This window comes from Thamnophis sirtalis, unplaced genomic scaffold (genome assembly GCF_051295495.1).
Source record: "Thamnophis sirtalis isolate CommonGarterSnake01/CBP01778 unplaced genomic scaffold, rThaSir2_p1.2 scaffold_1, whole genome shotgun sequence".
NCBI classification, from domain to species: domain Eukaryota; kingdom Metazoa; phylum Chordata; class Lepidosauria; order Squamata; family Natricidae; genus Thamnophis; species Thamnophis sirtalis.
Genome location: NW_028261381.1, coordinates 78234750 through 78247840, shown reverse-complemented (window position 1 = coordinate 78247840; position 13091 = coordinate 78234750). Strand labels below are relative to the sequence as shown.

At 35.6% G+C, this 13091-nt stretch overlaps 1 protein-coding gene across 2 annotated transcripts in view; it reads right to left on the bottom strand.

Moving 5' to 3' along the window:
- KCNQ1 (potassium voltage-gated channel subfamily Q member 1) overlaps positions 1 to 13091 on the bottom strand; it is a 360955-nt gene that overhangs the window by 110205 nt on the left and 237659 nt on the right. For both annotated transcript variants that reach the window (XM_087716811.1, XM_087716814.1), the window contains one exon: positions 12994 to 13055. In XM_087716811.1, the coding sequence (XP_087572937.1) occupies positions 12994 to 13055 (62 nt within the window). The remainder of the gene's footprint in view (positions 1 to 12993; positions 13056 to 13091) is intronic.

The following is a 13091-nucleotide window of genomic DNA, read 5'->3' as shown; positions in this document are numbered from 1 at the left end:
GATTGATTTTAAAAAACATAGCCCTCTTTTGGCAGAAACTAATACAGCAGTGTTCCAATAGGTCATGACTGGAAAAATTAACTAGATAATGCTGAACACAGTAAAAACAAATAAATTAAAAGGGCTAGTGTCAGGCCAGAATGATTAGGTCTACACATGAAGGTCTAATTAAACTTGCTACTCCTGCCTATGCACAGGAATATTCTCAACTAACGGTTAATACCTGCTAGGAGTTAGATAAGGGTCAATGGAATTCAAGGGAGGTTAGATTAGTTTGCTTGTGGTATATAGGGATTCTAGGTTGATACTTCTAGCTTTGCAAGGGCTTCCTCTACAGCCAGAGCTGAAGAATTTTTAAATAATTTCTTTCTTTCATTTTCTTCATTATTTTTCTCCACTTATTCCTGGAATCTTTATAGTTTTCACTCAAATCCTCATTTTTTCTTTCTTTCTCAAATCCTCATTTTAAAAAGGCATTGATTATGCCACAGGATACACATTTAAAAGGCACATTAAACTTAACTTAAAAATTGATATCTGATTCATTTAACAATTAAACACTCACCAAATTTCACATTTAAAGAGATCCAGTTTGGTGTAGTGCTTAGATCAACAGGTCAGAAACTGGGAGGTGCAAATTCTTCTCTCCCTCCCCCCCCTCTCTCTCTACACACAAACACACATATACACATACACACACACACACACACTTATAAACATAAAAAGATTAAAATAAAATAAAAAACCTTTTGGAAAGACATACTTAATTACAATGTTTTTTTTGTTCTGAATTTTCGGTGTGTGGGCCAAACAAAACTCCAGCGAAAATACATTTCATAGCACAGGAGCAATGCAGGAGGACAGGGCTCTCTCTTATGTACTTCTACCATAGAAAGATAGAATTCTGATAGGAGTGTCATCCTTAGAAACACTTTCCCTGCAGAGTACAATAACAGGGCAATTTTGAAATAGAAAGAGACCTTCTATTCTGCTAAACCATTTTTAGGACGTTGATACGCATTGCCAACCGCTATATATTGTAGAGCCAATTTTGTGCAGTAGTTAAGGCATCAGACTCGAAACTTAGAGATGGTGAGTTCTAGCCCTATCTTAAGTCATAAAGCCATCTGGGTGACCTTAGGCCAGTCACTCCCTCTCAGCCATAGGAAGCAGGCAATGTCAAAATATTTCTGAAAAAACCTTGCCAAAAACCATTGGCTATCTTCAAGAATTGGACACAACTGAAGTGGTCGGGGGGGGGGGAAGGAACTGGAAAGCAGTGTAAATTTTTCAGTACAATGCATCTTATGATCTTTGCACCAATTAATAGCTGAGCTGTTATGTTTTGGGAAAATACAATTTCCAGACTCTTTTCAAGACTAATGTAGAGCACATTATTATAGTCAAAATAGATTGCAACCAAAGGCATGAATACCAGATCTAACTGTCTCAAGAAAGGTTGCTCTGCTTCCCTCAGAATAACTGTACAAAAGTGCTCTTTGCCACAGCTGCCTCCTGTGTTTCCAGTTGGAGCTGATCTTTAAGAAAACCTCTCTTTGAAGGAGAGTACAAACTGGGCTGAAATCTTTAGTGAGCACTCAGAGAAAGATCTTCTTTGAACATTTTTGGCAAAGTTTGCTTTGAAGCCATTTTCAGTGATTACCTTTACCCCTGATTGTTCTGCTAGTACAGATTTTTTGGGAGAAATAGGAGGCCACAGGGGGAGAATGAGGCAAATCTGTCAGAGGAAAACCTCTGTTGGATCAAAAGCTCCCTCCCCCCCCCGCACTAAAGTAAGAGCGCTTGTGTTTTGAGGACAGTTTTGCTGGCACCAATCCTCCGTAAGTAACTGCTAGACTTGTTTTTCAATAGCCTTCAAAAGTGATTCTAGCGGAAGTTCTTTAACCGTCAGTGACTTTAACCAAGGAAGGATTAATTAGGCAAGAAAATCTATTTCGAACGTATTCACCACTCATGAGCATTAAAAAACATGAAAGGGAGCTGAAAGCCATCTCTTAATAGCTGCCTGTTTGAAGAGCTAATTTGGAATTTTGGAAACAGGAAAGAACCCTGCAGTTTTCCATAACCAGATTGCTCTAAAACTTACCTAAAGCAAGATAGTGCGGTAAGGCTTTCTGTATATCTCCTTGTTTTCCCTTGGCATTTCAGTTCCAATTCAGATCCCATTCTTTGAAGATGTTATCTAGCCAGTTAGAGAGCGGTACCCATTTCTGAATAATGATATGTATGGTCAATAACACTTAACTAAGGAAATGTGCTGCCTGACACTGATCAAGAGGCCTATGACAGGTACAAGGAATTAGCAATAGAACTCCTTGCTTCAGTTGCCTTAAAAGCTCAAGAAAAGATTAAACAATATACAGACAAACAGGACAGAACAGTACCCAATTGGCATAATTCAGTGCTTCTCAACCTTGCCAACTGTCATTTTGTACATATAAGAAGCCCACTCAAGTACTAGCTCTAACTTTATTGTAAGGTTACATTAATAGAATCTTGCAAATTTGAAAATACATCTCTTCACTTGCTTTTACAATCCAAGAAACTAGGAAGGATCCATTCTGAGGCCTTTGCCATGTCTCCAATGCTTCGGTAGGCTAAGCTGTCTCTTACTTAACCATTTACACATCTATGGTTTGCCCCAATGAGTCCTCCAAAGGATCAGTTCATTGGCTGAGAGAGAGAGAGGAAAAAAGTGGCCCACCATTCACTCCCAGACAGTCTCTGACCATTTGTGGAAGAAAGTTGATGACCCCCGGCATAGGGTATAATTGTAAAAAGTGAAGAATTATCTTTGGAGCTGACCATAGAGCTGGACCTCTTTCCTGATCAGTTCAAGGAGATGGATATCTCCATGTAGTTTTCTTGGCAACAATGTAGAAGGATTTGTCATTGTCTTCTTTTGAAATATTTGTCTAATGTCCAGTCTGGGCTACGGCCCTGGTATTTCCTTATAGTTTCCCATCCAAGTAGTAATCTGGTGTGCCCCTGTTCAGCTTTTCAAGATCAGCCAAGATCAACTTGGTACTATTTCCCCCCTCGCTGGGCATTGTATAAAGTAGGCTGTCCCAATTTTGATTATCTTGGAAGGTTTGACATTAAAAAAAAAGCTAGGTTACTTTTCTGAATATACTTTTAAAGGAAATCTAGGAGCAGCAATCTGTTTGAAACCAAATCACACGTAGTGTTAATAGAACAGGGATGCTTTAGAAGACATAAAAAAGGAGGGCTCAGGACAATTATAATGAAAGAATATAGAGGCAACCTCAGACGGCTGCTTTGTCAGAAAAAAATAAACAAAAGACTGCACAGCACTTTTCTCATTTTTATGGAACAATCCCTTGGCAAAGCAAGATGCCTGAAGGGATTGTTCATTTTTTTTGTAAGAAGAGGATATCAGATTCTTCTGCATAATATTTTTTTTCCAATTAAAATGTATTGTGTAGTCCATCCAGGTTTTTATCCTGTCTGAACAAACTGTTTCTGACAAAGCATCTGTTAGAGCCCAGCCCCTCTTTTAATTTTTTGTTGGCTGGAAAGCTCACAGAAAACTTAGGAAGCAGAATTTGCTTTCATAATAAAGATTTAACTGGCCATTGCTGCGTTTGGGCCACAAAGAACATGGGCCAGTAAAAGTGACCCTTGTGAACTCTGTCTGCTCCCTGTGACATTGTTTAATTATCTTAGCCAGTTGGAATGGGTTTATATGATATGTTTACTCCTTGTTCATCCAGTAATAAAATGTACTGGACATGTAAATTTGAAATAATTCACTCTCAGTCCAAGTGACTGGGCTTTCACTTTCAGATATCTTCCAAGGTCTAGATTAAAGAGTTGATGGTTATAAATGTTTTTTTCAAGCATTAGATGTCCTCTTTTGATAAACCTTACAACCCATGAAGGCTAATGAAATGTTTGATCTTTACCTTAAGCAATTAATGAACATTACAAAGTGGGCTAGAAGATTCATTTATAAATCTAATCATCCCAAATTTGTAATATATGATTATAGAAGATAATTCTATTGAGATGTATTCTCCTAAAAGTACATATAAACAACTTTAATCAGTAAATCTATTATTTAATCTTGCTTCACATAGGGATTTGTCCCATCTATTTGCCTTCAATATATTTCTATAAGCTTATCTACTAGTCTAAGATGTGGCCATGTGTTTTGTTCTCTAGATTTATCCTCTACTATTACTACAACTAAGGTTTTGTAATGTTGTGTTTGCCACTTTACCAAGAACAACAATGATTCCTGTTAATAATTGCCTATTTGCTCCATACAACTCTGAAGTATCTTTATTTTCTTTGTTTGGGAAGTCAATTTCATCTACCGAGGCATTTTATAGTAGTATTAAACAAGCAGATTTTTCAAGGTTTAGATTATTTGTTTCTATTAAGGCAAATGTTAGGCTTACAAAAATGTGCTAACATAGAAGGATGACTTCTCATTTTCACTTGTATTAGGGGAATTCATATATGTTACAATACAAATTATGTACATTTTAAAAATCTGGATTAACAACTACTTTATACTCTTGCTTCTTTGTAAGTAAAAACTGCTCTTAAAAATTTCCTTTCTTGGGTAAGTTCCCTTTTTCTGTAAAAAAATAAAAAAAATAAACAAAAAATTCATAGGAATTTTTTAATGTGTAGATTGCACTTCTGCTGATAATTATTTAGCTAGTTAAATTTAACTTGGCTTTGAATCTTTTAAATTTTTTATCATTAATCTCAAAAATATGCACAGATCTTAGAAAGCTTCCCTAAGGCCTTTTCAAATGTCTCAGACACTTCAGTTAATTTTATCTGATCCGCCACATTTATGATATAACTTCATCTTGTTTTAGCATTCGCTTATCTAATATAAAACATACCACAATAACTATAGCAGTTTGAGGATTAGTGTTCCCTTAAAATGTTTTGCAAAACAGCAAGATTCTCCCCCTCACATTTCTTGAACTGTAATAGATTTATCACAAAATAAAATACACCCCCTGTAGCAGTTGCTGAGAACTTTAAACTTTGACTGTTTTTGGTCAGTAATCTCATTAGCTAGAAATAATGAATAATTCTTCCATATAACACTGTTGCCAATCCTTTGCTGCATAATACTTAAATGTTTAAAGTACTCAGTTTTGTTTTCTTTGTCACTATCCCATAAAAACAACAAGCTGGCTCTGCACATATGAACTGTGGGCCACGTAACTGTCTGCAGGAATAAAAGCTGTGTCTAAAAGTCCACCTTAATTAAATTGAAAATAAAAGATGCATTGCTCCACTTGGAATACACTTTATCTCTCTTAAATTGTTTTTTTAAATCATTGCTTCCACTCAAAGTAAAAGTTTCAGTTGGGGCAACGAATTTCTAAACCCTCTCTTTGAAACACAGAAATATATGGACATTTTTATATTATTGAGGTTCTCTTCCTTTTGAGTATATTTATGTAGTTTGGTTTTGATTAAGTGATGATTACCTAAGTTAGTTAGCCAAGACCTTATACTGTCATCAATCAAAAGATATACATGCTATACATAGTGAGTAACTGAATTTTAATTACTTATTGGAAAAACCCATTAAAAAACTCAACCAACACCAAATGCATAAGTTGTAAATTCTCTTACTATATTGAAGAATGTAAAGGTACATGAATGATTTATAGATATATATCTGCCATCATTTTGTCCATTTTTTTCCTGACTCTTCACTATTTTGTCTGAAGAAGAGCTTTAAGAAATTGAAAATCATTCAGCTACTATACAGTATAGATCAGCAATGGTGAACCTTTTTTGGCTCGCATGCCATAAGCGGGGGGAGCACAGGTCGTGCGTGGGCGTTCTGCACCCATAATGCAATGCGCGACCCCCCAGTGCACATGCGCGCATGACAGACACTTCCCCCCATTTTTTGCATGCTTTTTTCACCCTCCACAGGCTCCAGAGGCTTTATAGGAGCCTGTGGAGGGCGAAAACAGCCTCCCCCGCCCTCCGGAGGCCCTCCAAAGGCTTCAGGAGCTTCCCTGAATCCTCTGGAGTGCAAAAAAAACAGCCCTATGGGCAAACCAGAAGTTCGGGAACGGACTTCTGGTTTGCTCGTAGGGTCGGTTTAAGTGCTCCGGAGCCTTCAGGGAAGCCTGAAAACAAAACGACTCTATGAGCAAACTGGAAGTGACTTACGGTTTGCTCGTAGGGTCATTTTTAGTCCCCTGGAGCCTTCAGGGAAGCTTAAACTGGCCCTACAAGCAAACTGGAAGTCCGTTCCTGAACTTCCGGTTTGCCCATAGGGCCATTTTTTTGTGCTCCAGAGGCTTCAGGGAAGCTCCTGAAGCCTCCGGAGGGCCTCCAGGGGGGGAGGCTGTTTTTGCCCTCCCCAGGCTCCTAGAAAGTCTCTGGAGCCTGGGGGGGGGGGGGCAAAAATATCTTTTAAAAAGGCTGAACTCAGTTGGCCAGCAGGCACATGCGCACTGGCCAGCTGATAGGGCAACACCTTGCATGCCCTGACAAATGGCTCCATGTGCCACCTGTGGCACGTGTGCCATAGGTTCACCATCCCGGGTATAGATTGGCCTTTACAAAGATACTTACTTTTAAAAAAAAGCCCCCTCCCCACTCCTGACCTGTAACTAAGATGGCTACCATTGTGTGGCTCATTTTATTATCAGCCTGAAAACATTGTTGTAATATTATTGAATAGCATTTAGACATTCCCTATTGCAAAATGATTTTGTGGAATCTGAATGAAATCCCAAAGAACATTGTGCTTAGATTATTAATTATATATGTCTTCTTTTCTTTTTTTAAATGGTCTACAGTCTTTATATTGTTCCCTTTTACAGTACAGAAAGAGTGAGAAAGACAATAACTTGATCAAAACAGTCTACTCAAACTTGTCTTAAAAGAGGTATTAGAAGCTGAAGGCTGGAAATTAAATATCTACTTTGAACATAATCAAATGTGGATCATCCTGTTCCCTTCAGTGCCTAAAGCAATCTACCCTAGCACCAATTGCATTTCTGCTTCAAGAGAGGCTGAAGTTCAGACTGCTTCAACTGGCAGGATATCTTTGGCCATTCTCTGGATATGGAGACAGATATTTTACTCCCAAATACTATTTTTATTACACAATACATGTCATATCTAAAAAGCTAGAACAAAACTGCTTTGGGAACCCATGCTCTCAAGGCCCAGCACTAAATTTTGGTTGAAAATTTACAAATCTAGATTACAACCTCTAAGAAGATTTGCTATCTGTTACCCATTAAATCTTACCAGATGCAGCACACAACATACAATTATGATATAGCAGATAACTACACAAACTGATGGGGGGGGAGAGTGAAATATCCTAATAATCACTACTTATCTCTTATTCAATCAGTGTGCTGCATGATTAACAAATTGCATTTATTCTGAAGTTCTTATGAAAAGAAGGCAATGAACAATTCGGGGGAGGTGTTGAGATGGGGGGACAGATATGTAACAAATGCACAATACTAATGAAAATGGAAAGATTATCTGCCTACTTGCAAAACTCCTATCTGTAAACTAGACTCCAAAGCAAACTTTCTGCAGAGGAAAACAAAAATCTTTGATGCATGCTTCCATTACTTCACCCAATTGCTTTCCCCCAAAATTGGCCTGGCTGGTTAGGAATTATGGGAGTTGAAGTCCATCTGAAGAACATGGAAGAAAGGCTATTCTGCCTGTCCATTTCTTTTTCCTAGCAAGAAACTCTTAATTAAAAAGTTCTCCCATCACACTGTATCATAAGATAGCGGAGAGTCCCCCCAGAATTATTTCAGGGGTACTGCACTGTTGTTCCTCTCTTTTGAAGGGTGCCAGGTTAGGGAAGCTGATACTGAGCTAAAGAGTTAACTTGCACATAGCTATATAAAAAGCAAGTACACTGACTGAGTGGAAAAACATAAAGAACCAGATTATATGACTTTGATATAAACATTAGAAGTGCTGACTACGCATACTGTAAAATGCTGCTGAAGCCAGCTGCCAACAATGTCATCATAAATCAAGCAAGTTGTTAGAAATAGATCTGAAACTAACCTGGGTGCTAATCTTGAACAATAGCCTATTGTAACCCGAAAGAGAATTATACGATACTATTTGACATTGCTCAGAGCTTTTACCTAACTTAAAATTAAGAGTGATTTCCCCTCCTCCCACTCTCCTGTTCTTTCTTTAGCTCAGTGTAGCTTTATTGTACAACAATAATATGCACCTGCACAAAAGTATTGGCCACTTATATCAGAGGCCAACTTTTTTGATATTACATATGATACAAAGGTGTTAAGAAACAAAAGAATAAAGAGATGGATTTTAATCCACAGTAGTCCATTACAACGTACTATCTCATTTTTATACATAGTAGAAACAGTGAATTTATTGGATTCAGACTGTTGGGAACTCTTGTGCAGAATGAAAGCTTAGGGGGGGATATCAAAAGTTCTCTCTCCTACGGAACCTATTTCAAATTGTTATTATTTCTACTCTTTGAATTTTATTATTTTCATAAATCTTCCTCCTGTACTCCAAACCATCTCAATGTAAATATGTAAACTGGGAATAATTGTACATGTATCAGATGAAGTACTCAAAGTACCTAGGTCAGAATACGTTTACTAATCTTTAAATTATCATGAGATTTTTTTTCACAGTGCTACCTATTTGTCTCTGGAACTTGTTACCACAGAACTCGAATAAATTACCACTTTCAAATGTTTAAAATAGGTAGTAATTCAGATTGTTTCCAGAGGAAGAGCTCTAAGCATTATTAATCAAAAGCAGTACACAATTATGCCAACTTTCTTTCTTTCTTTGGTAAGAAAATCAAGATGAAATAATCAGTGAGAAAATAAAATGTTTCCAAATGAAAGATCACCTGTAAGAATCCGTCTAAAAACTGCACAAATAAAAGTACTATCTGAAAGGACTTTCTAGTTCCATACTGTTCTCACAAATTCAAAAGAATATTTAAAATAAACTTTTCAGTGAGGGCTATATTAGAAAATAAATTTATTTTTATATTATTTTATAAAAACTATAAAATATATTCATACATTGTATCACACACACACACACGCGCATGCACACACACACTGCATTCAATGTTCCTACAAGAATTTATCTTGTTTCTTTTCTTTTTGGTCAGGAATGAGCTGGGTTAAATATTGGGATTTAAAAATTTGGGAAAATAAAATTGGCTTAATTGTTGAAAGAGCTTTGTTAACTTCTTCCCTGCAGACTTCTTGTACCAAGCCTGGTTACTTCCTGAGTGAATACAGGCTGCTTTTTATATATGAAACCTAACACTTCTTGGCACAACTCCAGATGTTAAATAAAAAGCTACAAGCCACTGCTAACCTGCTTCCCTGAACAGAGTCATACTATTTGAACTATTAAAGCAAGGTTTTCCTTTCCCAACCTTTTGATGATCTTTGTGGAAGCCTTTTTAGGCATGCATGCCCTCCAAGCATAAAATAAAAAAGAAATATATTCAAAAGTGTGAAAATATTCCAAACTAATTAGCTAACCAAACAACAGCTTTCTTTGAAGACCATAAGGTCTTTGATGAATCTTACCCTTTTTGTCTTAGTTCATGTTTTGCATTGGCCTATAAGTCAAAACAACTAGTTAAAAGGATTAAAGAGAAGTATCTCAATTCTCTATTTAAGTAGCTGAGACTAGAAATGAAACTTCATTTTGAAATTTTGAATAATTTCAAAATTAGAGAATGATGACAAAGGCCTTACATGTATATTTCCCCAAAACAGACCTCTATAGTGGGATATTCCAAAACGAGGGACAGTCTTACAGTCCTTTATAATCATGCAGGTATATAATGATATGGTTACTCCCTCATTTCTATTTTAAAAATAAATGCCAATATCATGAATTGAGTCTGGGATACAGCTAACAATTATTCATTCATTCATTTGTTTGTTTCTTTATTCATTGATTCCATCCATCCATCCATCATACTTCTACATCGCCCATTTCATCTACGTGACCCAGGGTCAGTTACAAAAAAAAGTTATAGATCTTTTAATATTGGAGTCATAAAATCACAGTCCTGTGTGTGCAGCCGTATTTTGCAGCATTTGTAGTTACTGAATACTCCTTCAGAAAAATCCTATATAAAGCCCATTGCACTATAACCAAGATATGAATAATAGTTAACAGATCAGATTGATTCATAAATATGTACTAACAGTGTACAACACATTTATTTCTGTCCTACTTTCTACCATTAAAATGCTTTTCCATCATCAATGTTTTTAACAATGTTTACATAAAAATAAATATGAAACAAATAAAGTAAAAATAAATTGAACAAAACCAAAGCTGAAATAAACAAAAGAACAAAAAGGTATCAATTGATCCGCTAGAATAAAGCAAATTTTAAAGCAAAAGCTTACATGAATTTAAAAAAAATGCTTGCTAATGGAAGGAGAATAAAAACAGAAGCAAACTGTATACCATAGATTAGGATTAATTGAGAATAAAATTCCTTTTAGACCTTGGCCTTGTTAAGCATTCAAATTAATCAGCAGCATACACTAAAACAAACTGAAACCTACATGAGACATTTAGCTTTATCTTTTGTTTATAAAAAGAATAAAAAATTGTAATTAGATTTATTATTTTTAAATACAAATACTATAGATGGTTTAATGGATTACAAGAAAAAAAGTCCTGGAAGCTACTGCAAAAAATTATAGATGATATCCATTTTTATCTTTAAGTCTGTACCTAAGGTACTATTTTTGTGTCTATATTTCATGATATTTTTTATTCCATCTCAGACATTTAAGCAAATTTCTTACAAAACGAATGTGGTTTAACTTTAATGTTTGCTGTCTTTATCAGATTATCTCTCTAATGTTAGACAAAACAGGATTTGCATCATTTAAAAGGCTACCAAATCAGCTCAGTTTTCCAGATTTTATCATCTTCATTAACATTTAGTGTGCAGAATAACAGGTCATAAATGATAGCAATACTAGTGTTTATTTCATTTGCTACTACCTTTTAAAATATTTTCCATTTTCATTTTGATGATTGGTTATCACAGAATTTGTAGATTTATTCTAAATATACCTTGAGTTTTGTACGGATTGGATATAAAGATAATTGAAAGTATTTACCACTTTAGTATGATTCTAATAGCCTTGCATTGCATTCTTCCTGAAAATTATTTTAGTTAGCAGGTATGCATTTACATCATGGTAAAAAAAATACAAAAGAGTGAGCCAATTTGATGTAGTTAAAGATACCAGGATGAAAAACAGGAGATTGGCATTTTTAGTCCTGTCTTACTCATCAAACCAATTGGAAAAGATCTATCGCTCCTCTCAGTCTTAGGAAGAAAACAGTAGCAAACCACTTCTGAATTATTGCACCCAAACCTACATGGACTTTTCATGCCAAAGGTCATGACTTGACTCAACAATCCACATGCATGTACTCACATGCAAATGGTGCAGCAAAATGTAATCATATCCAAAAGCAACCTTACTCTAAAAACCAGCTAGCACATAAACCTCTCCTGTGCATTTGCCTTTGACCACATATTAGTTGTAGAAGAGATAATAATACAAAATGTACAAAGATGTGCAGGTATTGGTCTTATAAAAGATGAGGATGCAAAAAGCAAGATTCTTGCTTGGATGACTTTTAAAATACTTATAATAAATATGTATATAGCTTTAACAAAAGGGGACAAAGTGAACAATATGTTTGTGGAATCTGGCCAACGACAGCATAGGTGTCAGTGAATTGAAATATTATACCTTTTAAAAAGTTCTCAGACATTTCAAGCTATATTTAAGTGATATTCCATTTATGAGCACCATATCAATTGACATGGCACTAACCATACATTGAAAATGGTTTCCAGGTGGCAGTCAATGAGCAACTTCCCTATTCAGTTCAATTCATGGAGCAGCTTCCAACATCCCTAAGGATGCCTGCATACTGGATACCTTTATCCAATCCATTTTAAGAAAATAGATTTACTTCACCCAGAAAAATTTCCCAGAAAAAAACCTTTGAAGCTTCCTCTTCTCATTTCCCTCTCTCTTGTCATTACTGATTAGCTATAATAAGATTCCAATTGGAAATTATTCCTCTGTCCATTTGTGTAAAGAGAAGAAAAGGGAAGTGGAGAAAACAGAGTTTCAACAGTGATGATAATAAATGAGAAAGCTGGACCTTCTCTTCTAGGATTATTATATCCTTTCAGGTTCCTTTCACTTGTGTGACTATGTTGTTTCACTCTGGGAAAATATTCATTGTTTTGGTTAAATTATTAGCAATTCCCATCCTTTTCTCTTTCTTTCTCTGTCTTGTTTATATTTAATGTCAAGCCTTTTGGGAAGGATTTTCTTTCAATTGTCTGTCAGCTCTACAGTGATGTAATCTTCTTCCCATTGTAACCAGAAGAAATTGTATAAATAAGATGAAACAAGTTAGGACATATGAATAACTGCAGACTTTAGACTGCATTTTAATTGCTCAATGTACTACAACATACTGCATATTCATATTAAGTTGCCCTTTTATAACAAGGAAGATAGGACATAGCACAAAAACAAATGTCAATTGATTTAAATTATCAAATTAATAACTCCTTAAACTAGATTACATTTGTGGGACTACCACAAGCAATTTAAGCATACTCAACAATATATCTCCATTTGCAGATACTACAAAATGTTATAGATCATATTCTCCATTTCCATTTTCAAACAATTCATTAGAAATGAAATCTTTATATGGAATTATATTTTTATTTTTCACAAATTTGCCTTTGTTAAATTGCTTGCCTATGTTCATGTCCTCACAATTAGATTGCATTTTTTAAAATAATCAGGAAGGAAACGAATGTGCTGGTATGCTTGTGTCACGCAGTAAAATACAACTATTATTGAAAGTCTAATTTAGGCCTACCTTTTCTTCGACTCTGTTCAGCCGGGCACCAACTGTATTAGTCCCTCGATCTTTATTTTTTTCTGCATAGAAAGGACACTTCTAGATGAATATCAAGT